Raw genomic sequence first — 19,050 nt, forward strand, 5'->3', positions numbered from 1 at the left:
CCTCTCCAATGTTCATATGAAATCGATGCTTGCCTTCATGTCAGTATCAGGATCAACTTCTAACTCGAAGATTTTGTTTCTAACATCTTCAGAGTGAGCTTTAGGGATGCCTGAAGGATAGGCAGGACAAGAAAGCAGCTACTTACATGATAGAGTGGAAAGATAAAAAGGCCAATTCAGTCCAGTCGTGACTTGTAAACCCATCTTGCCCTCCCCCCACCACACTGGGGAAAAAAAAAACTAGAACCTTTTCCACCAACTTTGCACATATCGCTTCTCTACCAGGAGATTCTTCTTTGTGTCATCTAGATCAGTTAACACATCGGACTTATATACAGCTGGACAGAAAATGTAACCATTTTAAGTGCCTTTTCCTTCAGTTTTTTTTTTTTTTTTAAACTTCAGTTGCTTAAGGATTATCAAGCCACCACTGTCAACAAAACATCCTTTACTTTTAGTTTGTTTTTTAAAGTTTTCAAAAAAAACTATTTAGTGAGTGATATTACCTGGAAGTTCACATAGAAACAGAAAGAGGCGGACAGGAGAGCAGGGCACAGACAGGAAGGAGACTGGGCTTGGTGAATCTAAAGCCAAAGCTTCCAAAAGACTACAGCGAGCACTCCACAGCCCGGGACGACTTGCTAACACTAGTGATTTTTAGCGTAGTGCTCTGGGCACACCATTGGTCACACCACACAGACACAACAGGACGGTCTTAGCCTCCTAAAGTGCAAGATGCCATGTGAAACAGCAACTATTCTCCACACGATGTCTCAACCACAGCTTACGCGGCTTGCACTTTCCAGAGTGCAGCTAGGACTTGTTGGGCACGATATATTAGGGTGGCACTGGAATGTCTGTTCTTGTCTTTACACACATACAAAAGTCAATAATCATCTGAGGATGCAGTTCTACTAGCTTTTTATTTCTTAAATAGATGGCCAATTTGATTAAGAAAGTGACAAAGCAGCAGTGAACCTCTCAACAAATTAATAAATTCCTCTACTTACAATCCAAACCAGTAACCTCATCATTGTACTTATCCCAGGCAAGGCACAGGGTTAGACAGCAGACAGAGAAAACGGAGAAAACAGTAAGAAAGGGCATCAACAGGGCAGTGTCAAACAACAGTACAGGAAACCTTTGCAAATCTGATTCCGGACTGTGGATGGATCGCTCTCCCCCACCCTCCTTCATTAGTCAAACAGGGCTCGTTACATTTGGATCCAGTTGAGGACCATCCCTGAGATTCTATGTTCGCTGCTTCTTAAATGGAGGATGTCTGGTAACTCAACTAAGCAGCAGGCTGTGGCAATCTCCCAAGTAAGGATAACTTTGCTTATAGAGTAATATTGTTTCTCCTCCTTTGTCAACAAAAGTCACCGCAGGCTGCAGGGGAAGAAACTCAGCGGACAAGCAGCTTTGTTTCCTCCTAAATCGGTACCATTTTTTCCTTTATTGTTCATCTCTATGAATGATTTCTAGATGTTGTGGCTTACCCTTTAAAACAATTCGTGTTACTACATGCTAAAAACGAATTAAAATACAAGACATTTATACATGTACAAATGTTAAGATGCACCATTTCTATGTATTTATATTTCTCAAGATAGGACAGGAAATAGCAGCAAATGAGAACAAAGATATTTTCCATAGCTTTTGTAGAAAAATCCAGTCAGAACAGCTAAGGGGGGTGAGGGGAGATTCTTCAATGTAAGCAGGGTTGTGAGGCAAAATTGTCCTGAAAGTTATTCTACTGTATTTAAGGAATTAGCTTAAATTGTAATGTATTGTCCTTAAATATAGCCATTAGTTCTCAAAACACTTTCTCTTCCAGAGAGGTCTCTCAGGAAATTATTTTAAAAAAAGAAAGAAGGAAAGAAACACAAGCTGGACATTAAGCTGCTTCTAGTAAATGCATGGCCTGTTCTCCGTGTGTACCTACAGGACGTTAACTCTCACCCTTTGTCTTTTTCAGGAGCCAAATTTCCATTAAATACTCAACGGGACATTTTAAAAATCACGCATTACACAAACGAATAAAATGCAATTCAGAATAAATTCATCTTTGTTAAACTATCATTGTTATTTCATTGTTCTGTTAATTTTTCAAATGACTTAAAAAAAAATGTTGGTTAGCTAAGCAATGGAGTTCTTTATTAAGAATCTTCAATGGAATATTGTTCCAAAAGTCATGGGTAAAAATTCTCAAACCTACTTGTAGTAACTTTGGATCAAAATATACAATATATCAGGGATGTGTAAAATGCTGAATGGCCAAATTAGGGGGAAAAAAACCTAAAGTGATTTTCCATCAGCTGGGAAAATCAGAAGCATTAGGATCAAAAAGGGTTTGTTCTAAAGCATGGTATTCCATAGCAAGATTTATTCTAATTATACGTTTTAGCACTTCTTAAAAAACCTAGGACCCAAGTACAGGAAGGTTGTATGTATGTGATATACATATACAGACTTACCCATTTACAGATAGGCCCATATACTTATAACATTATAGATAAACGAAAGGTGAAAACACAGTACATCTTATGCACATTCCATAAACCCTGTAATTTTTTTAAACTTGTAAGGTATACACAATTCAAACTGATATCAGATTCATGTTGAAAAACAAACTGCTGTATTTCTTCCACTCCCTAAAAATGGGCAAACACAACCTTTTCAGTATTTCTGTCATTATGTAATGCACATTGCACATCCCTAAAAAACATCAAAAACAAATAGTGATTTGTACCATGACACACAAAATGGGGAGATTAAGTTCTACTTGGAAGTCATCTCACTGAACAGTCTAACAGCATGGAGACTACAAGTGCAAGTACGTCTAAGTGTGGGAAATAAAAGCCTAAGAGTATTACAGTGTTTTTTTTAAACCTGTTTACAAAACATCAGGACCCAAATGAAAGAAATGACTTGATATTAGATGCTGAGATTTTTCTTATTTGAGTCTTACAGTCATTTTCTTACATGAATATACCACTAGCCTTTGCTTGCTAGGCTGCCAAAACAAATCCTATTGATTTGGCAAATGAATCATGACAAAAATACCAATGTGTAATCTTCATTAATTACACAGATGGTTTAGAAGATTCTGAATTGTAGCCTTATTATCTAACATCCTTAAAGAAGATTTATTAAGCACACTTAAGTGATGTTACATAGATACACATTTCAGAAAAAGCCCTAAAAACCACCACTTCCCCCAAATGAGGCCATCAAGTCAGGCACCAACAGACAGCAGAAAGAAAAACAGGAATTAATAATCCAACATAAAATGACACTGTCAACTATTCAGTTTAGTGCCCTAGTTCAATTTATTCAACTTCTGCCTTCTCAGGCCTGGTGTGACCAATGCCAGCCCAGGTTTTTAAACCCTATGGTACTTCTAGACAACGTATGTAAATTTACAGTATACAATTTGGATTCACCATGCATGAATACTTTGTGTGTAACATTTAATAAGCTCAATCTACATCCAGAATAATTTACATGAAAGGACAATATTTATTTAAACAGAGCTCAATGGGGGTAACCATGGTATCATCAGAGTGCATCCAGAGGAAAAAGGGAGGAGGGGCCAAATGAGAATCAATCAACGGCACTCCCACACCTTTACTGTCTGATCTACACTGCCAGTAACCACATACGGTGCCGTCTTATGGAAATCTGGAAGAAAAAGAAAAGGCTTATTTTAAAATCAGATTGAGTCACATACAGTCTTTAATGAGCCACAAAAATACGCAAGTCCAAATGCCAGGAAATCCATTTCTTTTTCTACACACACACACACACACACACACACACACACACGCCCTATCTACAAGGTATTAAGCTTACCAACTGAGTTAGGAAAGTTGAGACTCAATGACAAAATACTACCTTCACATTTTTGTTGCAAATGCACACCCTCATCCCAGCTACATAAACACTCAAATCTAACCACAAGGACAGCCTCAATGTATCCATTTATTGAACACTAACTATATCCCAGGCTTAGTACTAATGCTTTAACAGTCACACTTAAACCTTGTAACAATCCTGAGAGGTTATTAGCCCTATTTTACTGAGGCTTATCTTCATCATTAGATCCATCACACCCTGCTGCTGTGCACCACTGAGTCGATTCTGAGTCATACTGACCCTGTAGGACAGAGAAGAACTGCCCCATAGGGTTTTCTAGGCTGTAATCTTTATGGGAGCAAATCACCAGGTCTTTTGTCCCATACAGCAGCTGGTGGGCTCAAACTGCTGACCTTTTGGTTAGCAGCCGAGTACTTAACCACTGCGCCACCAGGGCTCCTTCATCACATCCTAGTGTATTGTATTTTACCGTGTTCACCATCTTAAACTCTAGATTCAAGGGCAGATGATATTGAGGATGTTTACTACACTCAAATACAATTCCATGAGTTCCTAACACATGACAGTATTACCCACTATAGGGAAAAGGTTGAGTAAGATTTCCTTTCAGAAAGTTACAAACTAGTAGAGTGGTAAGTTTTCTTTTCATAATTCTAGTTTCTAAAACCAATGCTGAACAATGGAGAAAGTAATTTTTTATTATAAGGCTGATAATGGAGACAGAGTTAAGGAAAAGAAAATTTAAAACATATGAGAGGAATAAAAAAAGTCTTAACCTGCATTCTTTATTTTGCCATGAAAGCACATAATCATTTCTTACCTGGAAGAGTCCATGTTTTTACATAAAACTTTTATGTCTGGCACTATAGAATCTAATTGCTCAGAACCCTCACCATGCATACATACCCAAGGAGGTAACAAAGTGTTCGTGCGCATTGAGGGTCTTCATGCATCGCTTGTTCTTGTAATCCCATACACGTAGGGTCTTGTCATCAGCACAACTCAAAATAAACTTTCCCCCAGAATGGAACAGAACTCCACGTACCCAGTTATCATGACCCACCTTAAAAACAAAAAGGACATTATTGGGATAACTGGAGAAAATCTGAATATGGACCGTATCGATGTTAGATTTCTTGAGTGTGATAATTTTACTGTGGTTATGTCGAAGAATACACTTGTTCTTCAGAAGTACATGCTAAAATGTTTGGGGTAAAGTGCCACGGTTCCTACAGGTAACTCAAATGGTTCAGCACAATGTACACATATATGTACACACACACATACAAAGTAAAATGTTAATAATTGTGACTCTAGGTGAATATACAGGTATTCACTGTACTGTTCCTGTATTTCTTCTATAGGTTTACATTTTTTCAAAACAAAAGGTTAGGGGGAAAGTTTTAAAGGACATCTATTCATTCCTCTATCTATTTACATCCCCTGCCCCAGCGGTTCCATTTCTTATAATTTATCCTAAGAAATAATAAGGATGTACTCAGAGATTTAGGTAACAAAGTTGTTCATCAAAACATTATAACCAGTGTAGAAGAGTATCTAACCAACATGAGAAAGTGTCATTTATGTTCCCAATGTTTTCTACAAGGTCTATAGTATGATACCATTTTCATGGGGGGGGAAAAAACACTATGTTTAGCTATATATTAATTTAGGCACAGAGAAAAATGTTTAAAACTGTGTGGTCTAATAGGTTAGCCACTAGCTACGTGTGGCTGTTTAAATATATATGTACTAAAATTAAATACAATTAAGAATTCAGTTCCTTAGGTCTCACTAGCCACATTTCAAGAGCTTAACAGCAACATGTGGCTAGTAGCTACCATAGTAGATAGTGCACATACAGAACATCATCTCAGAAAGTTCTACTGGTCAGCTTTAGTCTAGAAAAATAAACTTGGAAGGGGTTATTAGACACAGTAATCTGAGGGAGTGTTTTACTATTTTTTTTGCTTTTCTGTATATTTCTAATTTTTTCTACAATGGAAACAGTTATATTGCTTTTGTAAAAAGTACTCCCAAAAGCTGTAATAACTACTAACAGTAAGAGACAACTGAGGCAACAGAATAGTTTGCTTTGGTGCTGTCCTCATTTAAAGTCACCAGTCGAAGTCAGGTTACGTTTCTTGTGGCCACACCAAAATGAACAGAAAAAAGGAGCCAGAAACCTCCAGGGTAAATTCATGGTGAATGGGGGAGACCATGCGTTCTGATTTTAAACGTAGATCATCTTTTCTAACAGCAACATAGTGTAACTGAACTCAGCTCAGAAAACTACTAGAATTTAATTTTCTAGTAAGTTCTTCCTAAAAAGAAACAATCACTTCAAGATACAGTTAGTACCTAAAAAAATCTCTAAGCAAACATCGATGCCAAATTATAAAAACTACTCCTGGATTAATCTCCACAGATTCTCTTGAATTCCTTTAAATAAACAGAAATGTCCACAAATCCTTACTATCATTTTATATATCCTCATACTGAAATCAAGGTGTTCCTAAAATGAAACACGCATTTCCAAGTAAAAAAACTAGAACCATTCATTTTAGAATGGTAAAACAAATGAAATAAACTGGACCATGTGAACAAATACGTGATAATTAAAAGCATTCATACTGAAAGGAAGTATAGTAATATAGAAGCAAACCACTTAAAAAAATGAATGGGTCTATAAAAATACAGTTTCCCCTTCACAGGAGACGTTATACCCATTTTAAAGATACAGGATCTCCCTCAGTAGTGACTGGCTTTGTAGAAATCTTTACATGACAGTCTGTAGAAACACATTTCATATCACTGTAACAATAAAATTAAGAAAAAAAATTAAGAAAAATCATCTTGATAAAGAGTTTATTTTAAAGCCTTGAATGCTTTTTAGATTATTTAATAAGACATCACAAGGCATCTAACACAAAAAGGTATATAAACACAGTGAAGACGCAAAAGAAGTCGTAAGACTGTGCAAACTTACAAGGGTCATAAGGCACATGCCAGTGCTGACATCCCACATCTTAATGGTCTTGTCTCTGGACCCAGACAGCAAGAACGGCCCAGGCTTGCCACTTTTCTTAGTCTACAGAAAATATGGAAGAATTAAATTTCCCATACCAGAATTTTAAGTAAGGACTTTAAACAGCTTTTATATAAACAATGATCTAATTTTGAAAATTGCGATTTTTAAAAAAATTTATTGAAATGCATAAAGAAGCCTTCCAGACATTACATCCAGGCTACACAGGAAAGTCACAGATAATACAAAAATAGTAAACCTCTATTTAAGATTCAGCTTCTAGAATACAACCATACGATAAATTTACTGCTCAAGATTTCTGTAATCGAGAAGGATTTTAAAACTATTTAATTCAGCCTTTATATAAAGTTAAGCCAGAATCCAATTTATAGCATATGGTAAGTGACCACCACCAGAGGGCAGTAAAAAGAATTTGAAACTACAACAGCCAGCCAAAATAGAGATTACAACATAAGCTTCATTTAGAAAAATAATTTTTTTTGGGGGGGGGCGGATTTTCCTCTTTCATTTATTAAAATGAAATTTTTAAATCATATGATACGACATCTCTATTAAAAGAAATGTCAATTTTGGCTCATATGACTTATTCACAGAAATAACATTTCATAATTTATTTTTAAGGTATTAACAACAAATGAAAAACACAAATTAAGAATCATGAAGAAATATAAAACTCCAGACTCAACTAGTGCTTTTAGTGATCAAGAGAGTATCAGAAGCCTCTACATGAAATATTAAAGAAATATTTAAATACTCAATTGCTTTTACCATAAATTTACCAATAAAATAGTTTTCCTTCATTATAAAGAAGGCTATTTTTCTAAAACATAACTTAAACCTCTCCCACATTTACATCTTGCATCATTATACTCTTATAACAATGGCACTTCTGATATATTTAAATGAGCACTTTCAATCTTCAGGTGAATCCCCCATCCATATCACATATCAAGTCAAGAGTCAGCAGGCAGCAAAAATAAACACTGGTTAAAAAAATATAAACACATCTATCTATAGGCTGGAAAGAGTAAAGAGTTTCAAGACTCTGAATTCTGGGAGGCAGATTTTTAAATGCATAAATGGCCCTGGAATTGAGACTCAGAAAAGTAACTGAAAGTTCTAAGGTTATCAGCAACAAAATCATGAAGAATGTCATGCAAAGCACACAAGTACCTCAGATCCTGTTGCTTCAGAGATAGTAGAATATGAGCTTTCTGGAGCCCAGGAAATGCATTCTACCACATGCTCGTGTTCTCGGAGCTCGGCCTTGCACTCCTTTGTTGCTACCACCCATACGCGCACCGTCTGGTCATTGGAACAGCTGGCTATCAGGGTGCCGTCCTGATTTGGTCGCACCATACGTACCCATTCTCTGTGTCCTGTGAATGTCTTCACGCAGTAGCTGTCAATAAAAGCAACAATTCACACCGTGAATGCCAATCACTGGGACACATCCCAGAAGGGAAAACTAGCTATGCACTAGATGAAGAGAATGGTACCAACTTAAATCATATGAGTCAACAGAATAAATGTACAATCCTGGTTAATAAAAGATGGAGACAAACAGGCTGGAAAGTCAACAAATCAGTTAAAATAAGCTGATAGGAGTACCATTAAGAAGCTAACTAAAACAACAAAATTTAGAAGGAAAATCTTTGCAAAACTGAACATACACACTAAACTTAAAAATATTTCTAGCCATGTTGGGGAAAAAGGCATGCTTTACTAATGTGGGTAAAACTGGTAGGTTAAGGTTTTATTACAACAATCATGTATAATTCTAAGCACAACCAAATCCAGCCTAACAGCATACCTGCACGAATGCTATTTACATTTTAATTTAAACCCACAGTGAGATTACCTAAAAGAAGATCACAGAGAAAATAAGCCATTACATAGAAATGGCTCTCAAGGACATGAAGTCTCTCTTGTAACATGCTCTGTTCCTTTTAGGGGGACAGTTAAGAGATTAAAACTTAGTTTTAAAGCATATAATACAACTCTTAGTCACTATCATGGGTTAAAGCCAAAATTACTGGAATACTCAGAACACTTTTTTTTTTTCCCCTCAACTGTATCTTTAGCTGATGCCTTTTCAACTGAACTTACTTACCCAGTTTGCACTTCCCACATTTTTATAGTTTTATCCCTTGAGGCAGACACTATATGATCTCCATTGGGCATGATGGCTACTGAAGAAACATTGTGGTCATGGCCTAAAACACATAACACAGCAACACAATGAGTGATACACCACAAGGAACATTCAAACCCTAGTCATTCACCATGGGATTTCAAATATCACCTAAGTACACTGGGCTTTATATGAATTGATAAGAAACCTGTATTTACACAAAAAAGTTAAGGAATTAGTAACTTAACAAAATGATCCACAATGAAATAAGTAGCCAGCTCTATTTATGATTAAATTTCAACCTGCACAACTGTTTAAAAATATAAAGCATCGGCATCATAAACATTTGAATATATCCACATGCCCTCGTCTGAGTATTTATTTATATATGAAACTAAATAAAATTCCCCATGGTTGATATTCTAAGATATAAGATAGAAATAAGATTTACAAAGCTAAACAGAATGGGTTAAAAAAAGAGCGGGGGGGGGGGCACTGGGTTCTATATTTAAAATAGTGGTTGAGAATTATTTTGTTGCTGATGTTCTTGGGGATTAAAAAAAAAGGCATTTCTCTCTATATATATTATTCACATTTCCAAATGGCTATCCTTTGCAGCAAAAGCCTCAGATAATGCTCAAATATATATTTCAAGGAATATACAATGGTTGGAAGGACCTCTATTTTCTTTAAGTTAGAGTAACAAGATACAGGGTATTTAAAGAAACAAATACTAGACTTTACAAAAGAATTCACCAGAATTCCTTTAACTGGTAAGCTTCCCTAACGCATTTATAACTTGGGTGGGAAAACATATCCTTGAAATTACATCCTCTATGTAATCACACAGCTTACTCAAGCTCACTGAATAATCTATTTTAACAAAACCCAAACACTGAAATTTCATCATGTTTAAAGAAGCAAACAGCAACAAAAATCCCTATTTACTGAGCACCATCTATGTACCAGGTACTAAACCAAAACGTTAGTTACATGATCTCATTTTATCCTCATAACAACCTTATGACTTAGCTATTATCTCCATTTTGCAGATGAAAGAGATTAAAATTTCCTAATATCATTAAGTAAACAAGTACGAATTTGAACCTAGAAATCTGAAGCCAAAGCCCCATGCTGTTTCCACAAAGCCACACCGCCTCAGAAAATAAGTTTCCACAAAGACCTGGAAACAACCTAACAATGAGACTCCACACCACATGGAACATTAAGAAGTGAGCAAGGAAATCTGGTTTCACAGCCTTCATTCACTACACTTACTCTCTCAGGACTTTAGCTTCCCAGTTGAGAAAAATAGAAAAACCAGTAACTTCATTTTCCCTTTCTTTCGAACACAGGTATGTCCTGGCAATTTTTCTTATCCAAAAACATTCATGAAAAATGTTACCATTTTATACAGACAACTAAGAGACACTTAAAACCTCATAATAGGAACTCTCAACTACTGTGGCTTATCCATGGTCTATGTATGTCATACGCTCCTCAACCAATATAGAGTAATTGCAGGAACCTGCTCACTCTATTAGAAAAACTATTATTCTCTCTGAAATGCTGTATTAGAAATCCCTATTAAAATACTATCCTCTAAAAGGATAGTGACAATGGCAGTACGACATGAAAAACGTACAAAAAAATAAAAGAATAAAAAAGGGTAGTGGGATTAAACTGAATTTAATGAAACCAGAGTGTTTAAAACAAAGTATAGACAGTTATACTAATTTTCAAATGGTTCAGCAAACAGCAAATGTGACAAAATGGTAACAACTGGTAGATCTAGGTGAGGGGTATAGGCATGCTGGTTGTACTATTTTGGGACCTTTTCTGTAGGTTTAAAATTTTTCAAAATAAAATTTTTGGGAAACAACAAATCACAACAACTATTAAAAGCAAATAAAACAACAACAACAAAAAACATTCAGCTCCCCTAACCCACTGCACGTGCAGTTGTCACACCTGACCTTTTTCACATTGCCTAAGTTGGGACTCAGGCAACCAAAACAAATGTTGATATTCTGGTTACTGCTATTGCTGTGTATAATAAACTATCTCCTATCTTTTTTTGGGGGGTGGGCAGACTATCCTTTATCCCTTACCGTGCATGGTTCTGATGCATTCAAAGCCCTGAAAATCCCATAGTTTAATGGTCATATCTGCAGAACAGGAAGCCAGAAGCTTGCCACTGTGGTCAAATGAAATATCCTGTACAGAGTCTGTATGCCCCTTAAGAGTTCGTTCAAAATCTCCAGTCTCATAATCCCACACCTGCCAAATGAACAGAAAATTGGTTAACGCCAATCTATCTCTCCTCTCTAGTTTCACACTTGCAGTCAGCAGGCCAGTCTGGCACCTTATTGCCTAATAAACTGAGCAAGTGTCAAAGAATAAGAGTCTTAGAAATACAACATCTTCAAGCACAAACTGAGTCTTTAAAATATATTTTTTTAATAGAGAAAACTAATGTTGCAACTATTAAACAGACCTTTAGTACCACAGTTATTAAGCATCTGCATATACCTAACTATACTAGTGGTTAGGCAGATAAAGCTGAACGAGACACAGTCCCTTCCCAATCTGGAAGCAGGCAACACACATGTAAATAAGTAAATTTAAGCAGGGAAAAAAAAAAGGCTCAGGGGCTATAACAGGCATTATATATACAGTACTAGGAAACAACAGAGAATAGAGTAGCAGAGCTTAGACATTTAAGAGGCCAAGTTAAGACTTCAAAAGACGTAACTGTCCATAGATAGATAAACTAAACAAAAAAAAAACAAAAACAAACCCGTTGCCATCGAGTCAATTCTGACTCATAGCAACCCTATAGGATAGAGTAGAACTGCCCCACAGGGTTTCCAAAGAGTGCCTGGTGGATTCGAACTGCCAACCTTTTGGTTAGCAGCCATAGCTCTTAATCACTATGCCACCAGGGTTTCCAGATTAACAAAAGCATATGTAATTTACTGATTAAAAAAAATCACAAATAGCTAATTTAGATATTTTTCTAAATTAAGACAGTAACTTAGATAATTTTTCTAAAAGAATAAATAATGAACTATCAAGGATAAACACCCTAAGAAATAGATCTTGAGAACATATTAAACTTTTATCCTGGTAGTCAAATGCTAGCTGGAAGTTCACTCTTTAACCAACACTAATTCCATGCTCTAAAATCAAATGACATTCTTCCGATGGTAAGTACAAACTGATGTGTGGCAGGTGGTGTATCAACCAATTTAGAAAAATGTAGAAAATACATTTTACAACCTTGGAAACAATCTAAACATCCAACATTACGGGAATGGTTAAGTAAACATAAAATTTGTATCTGTAAGGAATTTATGGCACAGTGATTAAAGGGCTTGGCTGCTAACTGAAAGGTTGGTGGTTCGAACCCACCAGGCGTTCCGGCGGAGAAAGATGTGGCAGTCTGCTTCTGTAAAAATTTACAGTCTTGGAAACCCTATGAGGCAGTACTACTCTGTCCTATAGGGTCGCTATAAGTTGGGATCAACTTGACGGCAGTGGCTTTGGTTTTTATATGATGATGTTATGCAAAAAAAAGAATATAAAATTATACATGTGATCGATCTCATAACTATGTAAAACACACTAAAGAAAAATAAACTATCTTCCAAAAATATTTCCTTTACAGAAAACTTACATACCCTTCCCAAATAAAATTTTTTTTTGTATATTGATCTTGTATCCTGTGATTCTGGAACCAATCTTGCATTCTGGGATAAACTCTACTTTCTTGTGATATATTAATTATCCTTTTTGTGTATTATTGGATTCAATTTGCTAATAATTTGTTAAGGATTCTGCATCTAGTTCAAGAGTAAATTGGTCTTCAGTTTTCTTGTAATATTTCTGTCTTGTTTTGGTAACTTAAAGTTTAATTTTGACACCATGAACATTTTACACACTGAAAGGTTCACGGTCTCAAGTTCACCTCAAAGCTTCAATTCAGTTTCTTACCATGTCTTCATTAAAGAACACTATTTTCTCTAAAATAAATATACCCTGAAAATGAAACTCATCCCTTCATAAATGTTGAGCAAACAGTATTTTAGTTAGTTTATCAACTTCAAATGAATCATAAGAATTAATTTTATTTTCTTCACTTGATACTTATGTTTTGTCTGATTATAAAATAAATGCTCATGACAGAAAATCTACACTGTATTGACATAAATGAAACAACAAAAAAAATCCTATCAATGGCATGTTTTTCCCATTTTTTTCTATGCTTTTTTCCTAAGCAGTGACTGTGTGTTTGTGTATTTCATTATCCTACTTTCCCTCTGCTTCTTATCATAAGCATTTTTCCAAAGCATTAAATATTTAGCAAACGTTACTTTTAAAGGTATTCCTATTGTTGGCTAAAAATTCTCATTATCATTATAGTGAATATATCTTTGAACACTGAAAAAAATCTGTCCTTATTTGTAATACTTCAGTCAGATAGCAATGGTGAAGAAGAATTATTGGGTCAAAAAGGATAAATTGCTTTCCCAAAAGATTGTTATCAAAGGTAATTGAGAATGCCTGCTTCATCAAACTCTTATCAGCACTGAGTATTCTCATTTAAAAGTTAAACATCTTTGCAGATTTGACATATAATTTTAATTTGCATTTCTTCTATTATTAGCATGAGACCAATAATTTTTTATATGTCTGCTAGCCATTATTTCTTCTTGCATGAACTGTCGGTTCATGTACTTTGTCCCTTTTGCTACAAAGACGTTATAGTTCTTCCATATTTGTTTGAACTCTTTATATATTAAAGTTGGCAATCCCTCACCTGTTTTATTAAACTTATTTTCCCAGTTTTGTTTCCTGTTCATTTTTTAAAATATTAAGAATAAGTTCTAAATGACAACCAGAAATAAATTTCAAAAATTTAAATGATTCCATTAAAAATACTATCATTAACTGTTTCAAACATCTATCCTCTGTCGCTTTCCCTAGAGCATTATAGTTCAGATGTTGATGAAGTAAATATAACTGGATGGCTCTAAAAGGAACAATTCTGTTGTATTCACCAACTGCACACAATAAATTATTTAATAGAACACAATTTTTAATTTTTGTTAACTGTAACATTAGCTACAGTTCACTTAGCTACTTCATTTTACCCTGAACAGCCTTATAATGTCGATATTTTTAACCACCCTTGCCCCAACAAATAAGAAAATTGAGCCTCAAACATATCAGGCACTTTGCCCAAGACAGTCACAAAACTGCAAAAAATTCTGTCTCCTAATTGTGTTCTCTGAATTTTTTGGAAGGTAGTTCTATGACAGTCATCATTTAGAAATAACCTAGCTTTACCATAGCTGAAGAAAGAAAAAGCATAGAAGGGGAGTGAAAAGTTTTTCATTCCACAAAATATCCAAGAATATTGAGAAACTTTAGGTATAACAACAAAGAGAACAACATTATTTATGATAGTAGATTACTGAAAATAACATAGAAACTCCAAAGGAAGAGGATGTGTTAATGGTGCTAACACACTGTTGACATAGCTGCAAGTTACTGAGTGCTCAGCACTGTATTAAGCAGTTGTCATGAATTAATTCACTTAGTCCTCCTAACAGCCCTACGCAATAGATACTGTATTCATTTCATAGACGAGGAAAGAAAACACAAAAAGTTCTTAATCTGCCCTTGATCAAATTAATTACTAGATGGTGAAGTTAGCACCTGTGCCCTTGACCACTAACTACCCTATACGGCCTCTGCGTATAAATAAAATTATCACTTTAATATTATCAAAAATGATGGTCAGAAACAAAGATATTTCTAAAATAAATTTATTAAAAAAAGAAAACAAAATTATATACAACCACGTTTCATTAACTAAACAACCATGTGTACACACCCAAATAAAGACTAAATGTAAGGGAGAACTATAAGTAGTTGCTGTGATACATGGTATGGTCATAAATTTTCTTAAATTTCTTGTAATATTTTAAAGCTGACTTAATAGATATGTATCAAGATGGTACATTTACACTTTTGTTTATACTTTTATAGCACTGCTGCGGAATCAAAATACTTAAGGGTTTTCAACCTATTCAAGAAACGTCTACCTCCTCTCTTACCTCATGATAGCAGTTGCAGTTTTAGTACACAATGACAAAACTATCATGAAATTAATACTTTAATTCATGTCTACATACATTTGAGAAACAGTAATACATTAATGTATCAGATATGTAATTATCTCAGCCTACAAAAAGCGATGCACATATGAACTGAAGACTACCTTTCAACTACTTTACAGTCCTGCCCTATGGGTTGAAGTCACTGATTCAGAAACTAAAGAAACCAATTTAAAAAAAACAGTAAAACAATGTTTAATTTGGAAAACTGGTTAAGCACAGTCATGCCTACATTTTATACTAGACTGTTATTGTGTGATACATAAAATCTACTCACATTTTCTTAGTTCTACCTCCACAAATGAAAACAAAATCTAGAATTTAATCTGAAATAACCCTTAGAGACATCTACCTAAACCTTTTGACTATCTTACCTTTCTGCAGGTGGTTTACACAACCATTATTTTATTGTGTCTGTCTTATCACAGGCAAATAAAAAACAACGTTTTTTTTCCTGATTAAAAAGATAAGACATTAAAACATAATATTTTCTTACTCAGCAAAATTCAAACATGAGAGAAACATATAGCTGATAAAATGAAAAGCTTCTACATTCTAAACACTCCGGGAGAATACCACTGTTTAGTTTGGAATCAAAGCCAGTATTAAATATATCAAGGAGAGCCCAATTTAAATGAATCCTCTACTGGATCCATTTGCAGAATATATTTATCCCCGAATTACTAATTTTGTAAACTTGTATTTTCATATATCACCCTTGCTTAAAGTAAGGCACCCACTTTACCTTCATTCTCCAAGAATATAGATTATTCAAGCGCACAAGGTGACCTACTGCCCAAAACTAAATTAATAACACTGCATTTTCTCAAATTTATCAGTGAACTTATTTGGCAGCTTGCCTCTCAGGAGCTACAATGAAATTTTATTCTAATTCTGTCTTTTAAGGTTTAGTACCAATCAAACAGTTTCAAAGAATCTCTTGTCCCTCTGCTTACGTCCTCATTTTCAGGATCTTTTTTTCTTTCACCCAGTTAACTTTAAGTCTGCTTGTAACAATTACCCTTCTGCACATCTTTCAATTTTGAGAAGGAGGAAAGAAAAAAAACCTACCTTAATTGTAGCATCTTCTGAAGCAGAGACCATAACACTGAACACAGGATGGAAAATGACTCGAGTGACTGGACTCCTATGGCCACTCAATGCATATTTTTCTGGCGGACGGGGAATCCATTCTTTTGGGTCTCGTTTCTGACCAAGTGGTCCACCTGACGTAAATTCTTCTTTTGCTTCATTTAACTTTGATTCTAATTCCATAACCTTGAGAAGGAACATGCAGTTATTTATAGATTCTGATAAAAATAGCATATTTGACATCTTGTTCAAAATTGCTTTTATTTTGCATGTATAGATGGCAGAATACTTGAAAACATTTCAGTCATTTGCATTAATCAGATTTAATTGAAAATAATGTATATTATATATCACCAAAATATCTTAACAGTGTGACAAAACTAAAAACTGAGAAAAATTCAGTGCAACTGTGTCTTAACTATAATTAATTCAAGGAAAATTTTAAATTTATTTCTGGTCACAGAGTCTTCTACTATTAATTTAGAGAAAGAGAAGTGAGCCTGTCTTGGTCTCTAAGTTTGCTACTCTTGGTGAATTCCTCTCAAACTACAATTTACATTATATATATGTTAATAATAATATTCCTAAGAAAAACTAACATGTATCGAGCACGCACTATATGCTAGGCACCTTTCTAAGGGCTGTATATGGATTAACTTGTAACAAGTTATTTAATTTACTTATTCCAACTTTGCCTACTAAAAGTATCGATTTTAGGCCTGAAGTATTATTTACTGTATTCACTTTAAGGATAAAAAGTAAAGCTCAAAGATGAAAATGACTTGTCTAAAAACACATTTTAGTGCTAGCATTATACTGGCTCCACAGGTGCTTCCTTTCTAAATGCACCAATCAGTTCTTTCAGTACCAAGTCCTTTAGGTCAGGGCTGTGTAGATTCAACCCAGTCAGTAACCCCAGTTACGTGAGTTAGGCTCATGTACTAGCAATGATCTGCCTAGGCAAAGTTCTCATAATGCATAGAAAACATACTTTGAATTGCCTTTTCACATTAGCTATAATTACTGATTAATGCAGAAGAATACTTTATATATACATATTTTTATTGTTGTGCTCTAAGTGAAAGTCTACAATTCAATGAGTCTCTTACATAAAAATTTATACATACATTGTTATGTGACCCTAGTTGCTCTCCCTATACTGTGACAGCACACTCCTCCTTTCCACCTTGGATCTCCTGTGTCCACTCAACCAGCTTCTGACCTCTCTGCCTTCTCATCTCGCCTCTGGACAGGAGCTGCCCATTTAGTCTCATATATCTACTTGAGCTAAGAAGCATGCCCTTCATAAGTCACTTTATGTCCCATAAGAATACTTTATGTTAATATATTTAGAAAGTTTTGAGAACCCACTGAATACAGTTAACTTTAAAGAAAAAAGTTACCTTTTTTTGTAATCTAATAACAGATGTCCATTTTTTTTCCAAAAGACCAGCATATTTCTTATCTAATTCTTCATTCTAGACAAAAAATAAGGAGCATAAACCAAGTTCAATGCTAAGTATAACACAATAACAAATGACAAGATTTGTGAATATGGAGCTGTTAACCTGATACTTGAGTAAAAATCCACTCATTAACTATACTATGAATAATTGTAAAAAATCTAACATACCATATCTAATTCAGCTTCCTTCTTAAAAACGGAATATGCCTCTTCATAGCCATTTGAACGAAGATAATCTGCTATAGCTCGATTTCTGAAAGAAAACAAATCCAAATGACTCCTAACCAAAATCTCATTAGCTTTAGGACACTTTTTTCAGAGAGTTCCCTTCTAAATCATACACGTATTTTACAAAAAAGGAACCAAAAAACAAAGCTCTAGAATACTTAGCCCTAGTCACAGTGTATCCACGTTATAATATTCTTCTTGAGCTTTTCATAATAAGTTTCTAATGTGTTGTTTACTTCACAAGCTGCTGGCACTCTATAGATCAAGATCAGGCTTATGTAATTAGATATCAATTTGTGACAGTGATCATCAATTTTGCCTTACCTTACTACTTGTTACGCTAATATCCACTCAAGGACTGGCAACTGGAATTTAGTTTCCCAGAAAAATATTTTGATAAAATTATAATTAGCATGCATTTTTTCATCAGACATAACTTTAAACAATTAAAAAAAAAAACCCATTGCCGTCGAGTCGATTCCGACTCATAGCGACCCTTTAGGACAGAGTAGAACTGCCCCATAGGCTTTCCAAGGAGTGCCTGGTGGATTCGAACTGCTGACCTTTTGGTTAGCAGCCGTAGCTCTTAACCACTACGCCACCAGGGTTTCCTTGAAACAATTAGACTGGTTTGAAAAAAAAGGCACAAGTTATAAACTTCCTATACTATCATGGAATGGCATTCATTTAGAATTAAAAAGAACTCCAATGTTAGAGAAGTTGAATTAGCAGATGCGTTTTCATGCTTTCCTTATATTCCTTCACAGAAGGGAAGATCAGCGACCCTACCCACATCCCTGGGCAACTTACTCCAATGTCTCAGTATTTTTATAACCTTAAGTCTCACTACAACAGAAATAATTGTTTGCCTGGAATTTCCTTTAAAATGTTAATTAATACTGGGGAAACCAGCACAATTTGTACAAGGAAAGGTCATGGAAGCTCCACAGACACATCCAAACTCCCTGAGGGACTGAACTGCTGGGCGGAGGGCTGTGGGGACCATGGTCTTGGGGAA

General features: G+C 35.1%; 1 protein-coding gene across 5 annotated transcripts in view; it reads right to left on the minus strand.

Annotated features, from left to right (window-relative positions):
* Positions 1-368: 368 nt before the first annotated feature.
* The window catches only part of PAFAH1B1 (platelet activating factor acetylhydrolase 1b regulatory subunit 1), a 70,068-nt gene continuing 51,386 nt past the window's right edge, over positions 369-19,050 (minus strand). For 4 of the 5 annotated variants that reach the window (XM_004376143.2, XM_023731150.1, XM_023731149.1 and 1 more), the window contains 9 exons: positions 17,973-18,057; positions 17,743-17,817; positions 16,319-16,525; positions 11,174-11,342; positions 9,042-9,144; positions 8,102-8,330; positions 6,869-6,970; positions 4,786-4,942; positions 369-3,684 (listed from right to left, as the gene is read on the minus strand). In XM_004376143.2, coding sequence (XP_004376200.1) covers positions 3,611-3,684; positions 4,786-4,942; positions 6,869-6,970; positions 8,102-8,330; positions 9,042-9,144; positions 11,174-11,342; positions 16,319-16,525; positions 17,743-17,817; positions 17,973-18,057 — 1,201 coding nt within the window. In that variant the 3' untranslated portion in view covers positions 369-3,610. Of the gene's footprint in view, positions 3,685-4,785; positions 6,694-6,868; positions 6,971-8,101; positions 8,331-9,041; positions 9,145-11,173; positions 11,343-16,318; positions 16,526-17,742; positions 17,818-17,972; positions 18,058-19,050 lie in introns of those variants that run through there. The other variant, XM_023731151.1, reaches the window with a different exon arrangement.

This window comes from Trichechus manatus, unplaced genomic scaffold (assembly GCF_000243295.1).
Source record: "Trichechus manatus latirostris isolate Lorelei unplaced genomic scaffold, TriManLat1.0 scaffold00040, whole genome shotgun sequence".
NCBI lineage: Eukaryota > Metazoa > Chordata > Mammalia > Sirenia > Trichechidae > Trichechus > Trichechus manatus.